The sequence below is a fragment of the Fomitopsis serialis genome (assembly GCF_022376445.1).
Source record: "Fomitopsis serialis strain Sig1Antser10 chromosome Unknown B0H18scaffold_49, whole genome shotgun sequence".
NCBI lineage: Eukaryota > Fungi > Basidiomycota > Agaricomycetes > Polyporales > Fomitopsidaceae > Fomitopsis > Fomitopsis serialis.
The window spans coordinates 255,056-265,074 of NW_025955009.1; the positions used below are offsets into that span (position 1 = coordinate 255,056).

The 10,019-nt window shown below is 58.5% G+C and overlaps 3 protein-coding genes across 3 annotated transcripts; 1 reads left to right on the forward strand and 2 right to left on the reverse strand.

The window, feature by feature from the left end:
- Positions 1 to 4,949: 4,949 nt before the first annotated feature.
- Positions 4,950 to 6,213, reverse strand: B0H18DRAFT_479568 (uncharacterized protein). The gene is made up of 4 exons (XM_048038240.1): positions 5,886 to 6,213; positions 5,678 to 5,823; positions 5,532 to 5,617; positions 4,950 to 5,478 (listed from the first exon to the last, which is right to left on the reverse strand). Exons 1-4 carry the CDS (start codon positions 6,059 to 6,061, stop codon positions 5,125 to 5,127), a joined length of 762 nt encoding a protein of 253 aa, XP_047891779.1. The 5' UTR covers positions 6,062 to 6,213; the 3' UTR covers positions 4,950 to 5,124.
- A 2,537-nt stretch (positions 6,214 to 8,750) lies between these two features.
- B0H18DRAFT_855466 (P-loop containing nucleoside triphosphate hydrolase protein) lies at positions 8,751 to 9,077 on the reverse strand (the record flags this gene model as incomplete). The annotated part of the gene is made up of 1 exon (XM_048039647.1): positions 8,751 to 9,077. A coding segment is annotated over one exon (327 nt), but the record flags the coding sequence as incomplete, so codon positions are not given.
- A 448-nt stretch (positions 9,078 to 9,525) lies between these two features.
- B0H18DRAFT_878869 (P-loop containing nucleoside triphosphate hydrolase protein) lies at positions 9,526 to 9,783 on the forward strand (the record flags this gene model as incomplete). The annotated part of the gene is made up of 1 exon (XM_048040659.1): positions 9,526 to 9,783. A coding segment is annotated over one exon (258 nt), but the record flags the coding sequence as incomplete, so codon positions are not given.
- Positions 9,784 to 10,019: the final 236 nt, after the last annotated feature.

Below are 10,019 nucleotides of genomic sequence, written 5' to 3' on the forward strand. Positions count from 1 at the left end.
AACGCGTGTTGTGTGGTGTTTGTTGTCGCACGCACGTCTTCTCTCCGACACCTTAAATCTCTCAACGGGCGTGCACGTGCATCGCATCGGTCAAGGAGGTGACGGCGTTATGTGCACTTTATGAGCTCGCCATCATGTGCGGCGTGCACGGTGTCTGCCTTCGGAGTGTGCATTCCGGAAATGGGCACCGTGCACGCCGACTCAATGCGCACACATCAGGAAACGGCAGTTTTGGCTGTAGGTAGTGCCTATGGTCATGGACTATGCCGGTGAGGTCTCCGACCAAGTTCGCTGACCCCGTGGACGGCGCCGCAAGTCGCGAGAGCTATCGCTTCAACACGAAGATCCAAGTCAGTGATGGAAGGATTGTTCATTTGATGTGCAGTGCTACTAATGATACACAGCATACCGAGCCTGTCTGCTATGTCGATTCGAGTGCAGTCAAGTTCCGCCCTCCGCCATCCGCCATCCTAATACCATACCCGTAGCGGCTCCTTCCTCCCATTCCCACCCTCAGGCTCCCACACAAACGCCAGCTCGGGAGCCCGCGCTGTCTCCCGTCTTCGCTCACGTGCGGGGCCTGTTCGTCGGCCGCGCTTGCGCGCTGGGCATTCGCCCTGTGCGCTTGCGGTCGCCGTGCATGTGTCGTCGCCCGGTCGTCGCTCGCCCGCCTGCGCGCGCGTTCGTGGGCGGTGTCTGCGCGCCGGAGGCCCGCTCGCGCGCGAACTCGGCCACCTCGCGCTCGGAGTCCGCACGGTCGAGAGCGCAGTCATTGATTCAATCCCTGACAGCTGCGTCGAGAACATCCCTGGACCTCGCGCAATCCCGCGCACATTCTGTGGTTTGACTGTCGGATTTGCCATTTGAGTTGTCAGCTTCGGATGCGGTTCTGAGCAATTCGGAGAACTACACACTACAGCGCGTCTCACGCTACATTTGGCGAGTCGACGACGTTGGCGACACCATCGCCCGCACGCCCTCCTTGTTCGTGCCCCGCAGCCGGTGGATGTGCAGCTCGCCCTCGGCGATGTGCACAATGTCGTCGTCCTCGAGGTAGAGCACACACTTCGTGCGCGCGATGATCACCAACGTGTCAGACACGACGAAGAATTCAATTGACAGCGTAGTAGACTCACGCACGCCTCAGTATTTGCCGTGCTTGGCCTTGTTAATTGGTTGGGTTCATACGTGTCGTGCGTCGTGCGTGCAATGGGCCGGTCAAGCTGATGTGTCCGGGCTGTCTTCGAGAGGCTGAGATGACAAGCAAATCGCTCACCTGGTTTGTTGGCCCCACGACCTGCTTCCATCCCTGCATGACCATCCTATGTAGGCCTCTCGCGACGCTCTTGGTGCATCACTGAGGCGCGTCGCGGTTGCGTGCTGCATGGGGCGTCTCGTGCGGACGAGGCCATCTGTGTGTCTCCTAGAGATCCGCAGCAGTCAGTCGAGGGCATGACAGATCTAGTGACAGATGGAGTAGAGGAGGCAGAAATTAGCGGACGCGACGGAAAGACCTCAGAGTCTAGGATGTCTAGGATGACTTTAGAGCAACGAGAACTTGTGGCTGCAATCGGCATTTGCCGAATTGAGCGCTTCGCACTTGCAGTGCACTCGCCCACTTCTTTCACGCCTCCCGCCCGTCTCCTTTCTCGTCCGCCGTCCGCCTCCTTGCCTGTTCGCTCAGTCATCTTACTGACCACGCGCGCCGCTGTTCATCTACCTGCAGTTCTCTGCCAGCCGGTTCCGAGTCGCTGAACATCAAGACGCTCGCGCCGGGCGAGACGACTGCATGAACCGCGAGGGACGCAGGGCAAGGACGACGAGGGCATTGAGAGGGCGAGAGGAGAATGCAGCGAAAAGGAGAGGGAAGGGTATAGTGTGAACTGACAGAACGGGCGTGAAAGCTCGAACTTCGAAGGTACGCCTCCACTGTACGCACTTCTCTCGCGGCCACTCTTGCCAGTGCTCTCTTCAACAGGCGATCGACGAATGAGAAGCCCCTAATTTCCTTGGTGTTCACGGAGGCGGCTCTTCCGTGACGGTGGTCGAAAACGCCCTTGTGATTGACTCGACGGAGATGGCGGGGCAGTACCCCCGGAGCGCGTCGTCCATGGACCACGTCCGGGGCACATCGCCCTATGTACCGACACACAAAGCCCAGTGTGCACGGGCAGGGCATATGCAGCGCAATGCGCCCGCGCTGCCCGTACATCCAGGGCGCACCAAGGGGTGCGAGGGGTTCTCTGGTGATGGATCGGATCAGCACCTCGGAACGCAAACGGTCAGAGGCGCACGGCGAGCAGACAATGTACTTACTCAGTTAAGTACTGCGTGTAGCGCCCCACTCACTACCGAGCACGCCCTCAACGGCGCCCACTTCCCCTGTCACGACAGCTTCTGCCACGACCTCTTGGGCCTATTCGAACGCGGCGGCCTCGTTCCCTGCTGTCAGTACAGAGACATCCACGTACTTCGCCCGGGCCACGACGGACTCAACAACGACGGAGACGGAGCGTTACACCGTTACGACCGTCACGGAGATAACCGTCTATCAGACGGTTACTTACACCGCCACGGGCGGACGAGCGTCAATGTGCCGCTCTTTGGCCGCCGTCCGGAGCTCGCTCATTCCTGAGGCCTGAGGCCGAGGCCTCAAGCTGGACGACGACAGGTATCGCGTATACCTCAAGGGCGCGAGCCTCCTCCTCGCGCTGCCTGTTCTTGCCCGCTTGCGCTCGCCTTTTCACTAGCTCGCACACGCCCGCCCGCTCTTGCTGCCCACGTCGCTCTATTGCTAGCTCACCTGCCTGCGCGGTCACTTGTCCTCGCTTTCTCGTTGCTCAGCTCGCCGGCCTACAAGGTATAGCTTCTGATTCAGCGTCTTGTCGGAAGAAGTCCTAGGCAGTCGCCTCACAGCGTTCTGTGTGGGCAACGCCGCCGTTCAAGTACATGTGACTGCCCAAGGTACGTCTCTACCTACGACTTCGTCTTTGCGTAAGCTGATCAGGACGACGGTTAGAGGACTACGAGCACAAGCTCACTGAGCGCACGCTGTACCTTGTCGTGTGCTACTCCCCCGGTATTAGCGGCGAGTGGTGGGACAACAAGAGCGGGCAGAACTACAAGATCGGCTTCCGGCGCGCGTCCGCCTCGCACTCGCTGAACTTCAGCAGCATGGGCTTCGGCGCGATCGGCTCAGGGAGCTCCGGCCAGGCCATCTCGCACCAAAGGACGTCCAGTGCACCGTGCACACTCAGGTCGACACCGATAACGGGCGAGCCGCGGCGCGCAGGGCGGACGTGGGGAGAAGGCGAGGATGAATGTGCCCTCACTGGCGGGCAGCTCGTCTAGTCCGTCCCCGCTCCGAGCCCGCGCTTCGACCCACCCGCGTCAGTGCTGGTGAAGATGGACGAGGAAAAAGGGAGCCTGATGTTGCTCGTCCGCCGTCCGCCATCCGTCGCTCGTCGCCCGTCGCCCGTCGCCCGTCGCCTGTCGTCCTTCTACCCTCGTCGGTCGTCTATCATTGTTCGTCCTTCGTCTCTCTTTCCTTGTCCGTCGTCCCTCTTTCCTTGTCCGTCGTCCCGCTGCTCGCCCCTCATTCTCGATATTTGTGTCTTGTCGATCGTCGTCCATTGCCTGTCGCTCGTCGCTCATCACGCGTCACTTGTAGCTCATCACGCACAGCTCATTGCTCGTGACCTGGGCTTGTCGCTTGTCCGCGATCTCGCCTGCTCTCCCTTACCCCTTCCCACTTGCGGGCCCATCCTCTCGCTCCCACTCCCACACTCTCACTCACATGCTCACCAGCCTTCTGCCTCGCCTGTTGACGGCTGTGTCGCCCAAAAGTACTCGACCGCTCGCCGCTACGTTCTTCTCGTCTTCTGCCTTGCATAATCCCTCGACTCCGTCAACAACTCTGCTCTCTTATCGGCCATCCATGACCTCGAGGACTCCCTGCCAGCGCTGGCGCTCGCTCGACCTCGTCGGCGTGCTCCAGCTCGGGGTCCACCATCGGCATCGCTGCTGTTGACTGGCTGAAGGTGCCCACTCAGGCACGTAAACCCGTTGTGTCTATGTGGGCCAGCACTCCACTGTCTGGCTTCTGCTCGGTGCCGTCACCGTGGAGCTGGTCGTGATGGCAATGTTGTCACGGTACCCCGCCGACCGGAAGCTGCGTGGTGGTCCGCAGGGCCCTCGGGGCAAGAGCTGCGTGGAGTCGGTCGGAAAGCCCGCCGATGCGCAGGAGGATCGTCACGCCGGTGCGGCGGACATGCAAATCGACTCGGAGTGGCAGGGCAAGCTCGCCGTATACATGCGCACGGGCCGTGCTCGGACGCGACGTGTCTGCCCACCCACTCGCTCACACACGCGCCTACCGGTGTGACTTGCACACAGGCTGAATGATTACTCGAATACATTCACCTCCGTTTCTCTCTCTTTCTCGCGCGTCCTCCGCCCATGGCCAGCTTCGTCGCCCCCGGGCTTGTACATAGAGATCCGTTCCGCTGACTCGTCTGGTCGCCAATCCCTTTAGAAACGCTTCGTCGGGCTTTCCACGCGGTCTCCGGGCTAGCCCACTAACCGCGTTCATCATCCTCCTCGCGCCGGATCCGTTCGACGAGCTCCATCTCTCGTCTGGAGACGGGGATCGTCCGTCTCCGTTGCGCGCGGGACCTGTTCTGCTCGACGGGCACCTCGGCGGACCCCTCGTGAGTGTTCGAGGCCTCACACATCGCCACCTCGCTCGTTCCGCCATGGAAGTCGACCCACGCATGTATCTGAATCTGAAATGGAGTGACGTTCCTCGCGAGTTGTTTGTACCACTTCAAATTTGGCACTGCTATATCCAACTGCTTCGTCGGCTTCTTCTGCTCCACAACGTGTACAGTTCAGACCGTCCAAGGACCGACACCCTGAGAAACCATTGCTGTACTATTGTGTGCCTTTCATTCGGCTCCGTGCGCTTGCTCAAGATATAGTGCCAGGGTGCACGTCACAACAGGGAATGTTACGACACTGCGCCTGAGACGCTGGATGGACGGAGAAAGAGAAGACATAGAATAAGGGGTGCATACTACATGGTTGGTATCATCGACACTACTGCGAGAAAATCAAGAAGTAGATCTAGGCTACACTTGCACGCTCCTCCGTGGGAGCGAGTTTGCGCATCGCGCATGTAATGTGCAGAGCCACATAGATCACGTAGAGTATCCAGCAGGCTGCTCGAACGTCACGCCATGTCCACTCGTCGTCTGCGAAGGCGCCATACTCGAGGCAAGCCTCGTAGTTGCTAGAGATGACATCAAGGTCTTCAGCGATTTCCTCCTCAATGTAGGCATCGTCCTTGATGTCGGCATCGCTAGGAGCGTCGACACTGTTCTCTCGGAAACATCGGACAAACGCCCGAAGATCTTGAGTGTCACAGAGTTGTGCTTGGTACAAGTCGTGGGCATGGGACCAGCGTACTGTCAACGTCCGCTGTCGAGAACAGAAGTCAGAAGGCAGTCAGCTATGTACTGAGGAGACTTCACCTTTGAAACGATGGTTGCCGTGTTCTTTGACAGGACCATACACACAGGAGCAGCGGGTCCCGGGAGCGACGAGGACAGAATAGCATCTGAAAAGCCATTGTTAGACCTCTCTAGACCTGATTTTACGTTCATAACGAAAGACTCACACTTTCCGCAAGGGAGACGCACAATCAGCACAGTGGCACGCAGTGGCACTCCAGCGCCAGCATCGATTGCAGGATCGCCCTGGTCGAACTGAGGGGCGATCTTCCTATAGTCATCCGTCTCGCCTGCAAAGCAGATGATCACGTCGCTGTTGTGAAGCGAAGTACCGCTCAGTCCAGGACGTTGAGCTGCACCGACGATAATACTCACTTGGGGACTGGGGGACCCTGCGGGAGTGCAGCTAGACCATACTTGACGATAGCGAAGACAAGGACCAAGGAGAGCATCTTCAATCTCTGCAGTAAACGGGGACGTTGGCATAGTGAGCACACACAGTAGCTCTTATACCTCCTCGCCTCGGGCGCCGTTCGACCTCTACATCGCATTGTGCTTCCAGGTCGCTCAGACGAGACAATAGGGATTGACCACGTTGCTAATCGGCATTATGTGCGACATTGTTCCCTGTCAACGTTCAACATTATCATGGGCGACGGGAGGATGATTGTGAGGTCGTGCAACCACGCGCCCGCCCTCTGCGCGACGGCGAGTCCGATGCGTCATCTTCTATGTATGGATATAAGGTTCCGACGGAAGGCCCGAACCACGGCGTATGTAGACGGCCCACGCGCTGCGCGTCTGCAAGCCTCGAATGCCAACAAACCGGGGCTCGCATGACATTCCTTATGACGGTGGGTGTGACCAGGGACGAGGTAGATCCGGCTGCGCTGTTCTCCTCGGGGAGCGAGTCCAAAGAGGCCGTGCCGGCGAGCAAGGATCCAGCGCTGTCATCGTCAAGACGCCGACGGCGCCTGTGGCTATCGATGGCTAAATGGATCCCTCCTCCTCCTCCTCCTCCTCCTCCTCCTCCTCCTCCTCCTCGACCAACGCGACCGCCGACCTCCGCTTCGTTCCAGGTCTCCGCTGCTCCCGCTGCTCCCATCGACTCACTTAGTGACCTGCAGCACTTGCGCTATGTCCATGCGGGTAGCAAATGCAGCCTACATGACGTTGGGGACCCAGGTTCGCGTCTGCACATCTGTTGCAGTCCGTCGCGCTTGAGCGACTGACGCGTTCGTTATTAGCGTTATCTTGTCCTTCAACGGTCGATATTAACGCTGCAATGCGACGGAAACTACGACAAGAGGAGCTGTATCTTCCTATCATGCCGTCAGTGGTCTCGTCGACGATACTGCTGGAGACCTCCGAGTTCATGTTCGACGGGATGGCAAGCGGCCCCGATGTTGGTCAGTACGGCTGCCACGGCATTGATTTTCTTTTGCCCCTTACGCCGTGCATGTGTAGACCTCAACACAAAGTGGTTCTCGGCCACACCAGCTTCAGCATACTGTCCGAGCGGTGTCGTACACTGTTTCTGCCCGACACGCCCTTACTCGACCACGCTCGAGCTGATCGCATCTTGCCAACCTCGCCGTAAACAGAGGCATCCGCACGCGCTGCTTCTCCCCTTCGGCCGTGCAGTGTGTGACGCGTGACTTTTGAGGCGTACGGATTCTATTTATGTGCGCTCCCACTTTATTTGAACCCTGCTGCTTTCCGGTTCGTCACATTGCTGAATCTGATCCAGTGGTGTCACACATGCTTTGGATTTCCTGCTCGTCCATCCCTGATGCCTTGCGCTCCTCCAGATGATCATGACGCACGTCGTTCCGACAGGCCTGCACCATTGGAACATCAGCTCTAGATCCACGTTTCTCGACTTTAGGTCGATGAGGGCGATATGCGCAGACAATCCTGGCCATTGTTGGGAGGTCAGTGCTTGCCAGAGTGCGTCATTGCTTGCATCCGACGGTATATCTGACACTTCACTGAATGGCAGCCACATCCTCTCGGCGCGTCGTCTCAACTCTCTCGACGCAGCGAGATCTTCCTTGCACCGACACTCAGATACCGCCTGGAATATGGCCGAAACCCTTCATATTGGACTACCGGACCTTTGGACGCAGGTAAGTAACTATTTTAGATCATTGCGTCGGCCTAACGTCTAACGTTGCATTGCAGCACTCCGAAATCACGCTCCTCTGTACCCTGAACCACCAAGAGTGATCGCCCGAGTGTGTAGAGTAGCTCGTAGCATCCTCTCCGCTGTCCGAAGCCGCCAGTTCGCACGCATCGAGATCGGGCGTTGGTCTGCACTCATAATCACCGCAGCGCCAACGAGGACTTGAAGCCCCACGACAGTCCTAGCTCTGTCGGTGACCCCCCCACCGGACGTGCGGGAAGATGAGGACGATCGTCCGAGCGCCCTGTGCTGTGTGGTATCCCCGAGCTATCCACAACCTGTACTCCGTCGTCGGAATCGGCAGCCGCGCGAGCTTCGACATGCTATTCAGACAGTCCCGCACGTCTCCGCGACTCATGCGCTGGCTCACAGCCACTCGTATACTCGTCGTGTCCGAGTCGAATACGAACCCCACGCGTGCCAAGAACACGTCCGCATAAGACAGCTTGAAACTCATCGGTATGCTACACATTCGCCGCATATCACTCTCAACTGCCGCTGACCTCGTCCGCAGGGATCGTCAATGTTATGTGGGAAATTGTCTGGTGCATATCAAAAGCGTGAATGTGCGCGTCAGTATGGAGTCGACAATGGAGTCTATGGCTGTCTAGGTATGCCAGTTCCCGTGCTCACTCTTCAGATATCTTCACACTGACTCATGATTTTCGTTAGCTCGCCTGCGTACTCTCCACCATCGTACGCTCGCTCAGTCTCGCGGCATTCTGGTTGTCGCGGTCGTTGTCGCGGCATTCTGGTTGTAAATGCGTCTGCGCAGGCGTTGCAAAAGTCTCGCTGCGCTCCCGCCAGACGCGTACGACGCATCTTTCACTCTATCTCGCTGTATGTGGCGTGCGGATCGCGGAGCCGAAGGGTGCTATGCTATCCTTCTGCGCGCTCCGACTCCGTTGAGGCAGTCACTTTGCGCATGAGCTCGCGCAGGAGGTTACCGGCGGCCTCCTGGCAGTTAACGAAATGAGTGTCCGCGATTCGGGGTCCTCGTTGTACGTCTGCCCAAGAATATCCAAAAGCCGGTTGAACTTGGAGTCTTCGTCCCTGATCTCAACGACCTGATCGATCTCGGGAGCAACAACAGACCGGCCACCGACCGTGATCTCGAGCGGCTTCCACAGGATCCTGCCTGCCAACGAATCCATCTGCTTCGGGAAGGTCGCGGAGAAGAGGACGGTCTGCCGGTCGGGACGGATGTTGCTGACGATCTTCATGACCTGAGGTTCGAAGCCCATGTCGAACATCCGGTCGGCTTCGTCGAGGACGAGGTACGCAACACGCTTGAGGTTAGTGACACGGCTCGAGTTGGCAGTCAACAAACCGATCATGCGGCCAGGCGTACAGACGATGATTTCTGCACCCTTCTTCATCTCTCACGCGATGAGATGGCCGCCCCTTCCCGTACATCTCAGGGTTGGAGTCCAAGTGCATGGCAACGCCGGAATGGAACCGCCGATCACGGCTCATCGCTGAGACGTGCTCCAACTCGACGCGAGGGTCCTCGCCTCCAACGACTCAGGGAACCGGGAGTCTCAGACCGGAAGCTCGCACTACTTCCTCAAGCTATACGATCGACGCGACAGGTCCCTTGGGCGAAGAGCTCCGTCCCGAATGGCCCCATCGGCGGACGTCCAGACGTTCGCCCTTCCCGTACGTCCAGCTATTGAAGCGCCGACATAGCCCCCCAGGAGCGTCACGGGGCCTGACATCCTCGTTGGCGCTGTCACTGTCTTGAGCGCGACACATCCCCGGGTCTCTGTGCGCGCTCGCTGGCGGCTAAGCTATTGAACGCATTTGGCAGGTCGCTCTTCATGGCTCAGGGTGGGCTACCTGTGCATGTCCCTGCACGGTGGCAAGGACCAGGTCGACCGTGACTCGACCATCACTGACTTCAAGTCCGGTCTCGTGCCCATCGTCATTGCGACGTCTGTGGCTGCGTATGGTCTGGACGTCAAGCAGCTGAAATTGGGTATAAACTACGACGTGCCGAATCACATGGAGGATGATGTCCACCGTGCAGGTCGTACCAGGCGCGCAGGCAACAAGGGCACATGTGTTCATCACGCCCGAACAAGATAGGTACTCCATTGACATCTATCGTGCACTGAAGGCTAGTGATGCGAACATGCCCAAGGAGCTTGAGGACTCGGCGTGGTGGCGAAACTCAACTGACCGACTTTTACTGACCGTTACCGACCGTTACTTACCGTCACCGACCGTGGTCGACCGTTACTGACTGTTATCGACCGTCCTCGACCGTCACTCGTCGTCACCCACCATCGCCGACTCCTTACAGCTTACCCACCACACGACCA

Excerpts from the sequence above, each read along its gene's own strand:
- B0H18DRAFT_479568 (XM_048038240.1), bottom strand. The coding sequence starts at position 6,061 with ATGCGATGTAGAGGTCGAACGGCGCCCGAGGCGAGGAGGTATAAGAGC. Across the intron at positions 5,618-5,677 it reads GCGTCTCCCTTGCGGAAAGT|ATGCTATTCTGTCCTCGTCG; the intron begins GTGAGTCTTTCG and ends ATGGCTTTTCAG. Across the intron at positions 5,479-5,531 it reads CGGCAACCATCGTTTCAAAG|CGGACGTTGACAGTACGCTG; the intron begins GTGAAGTCTCCT and ends TGTTCTCGACAG.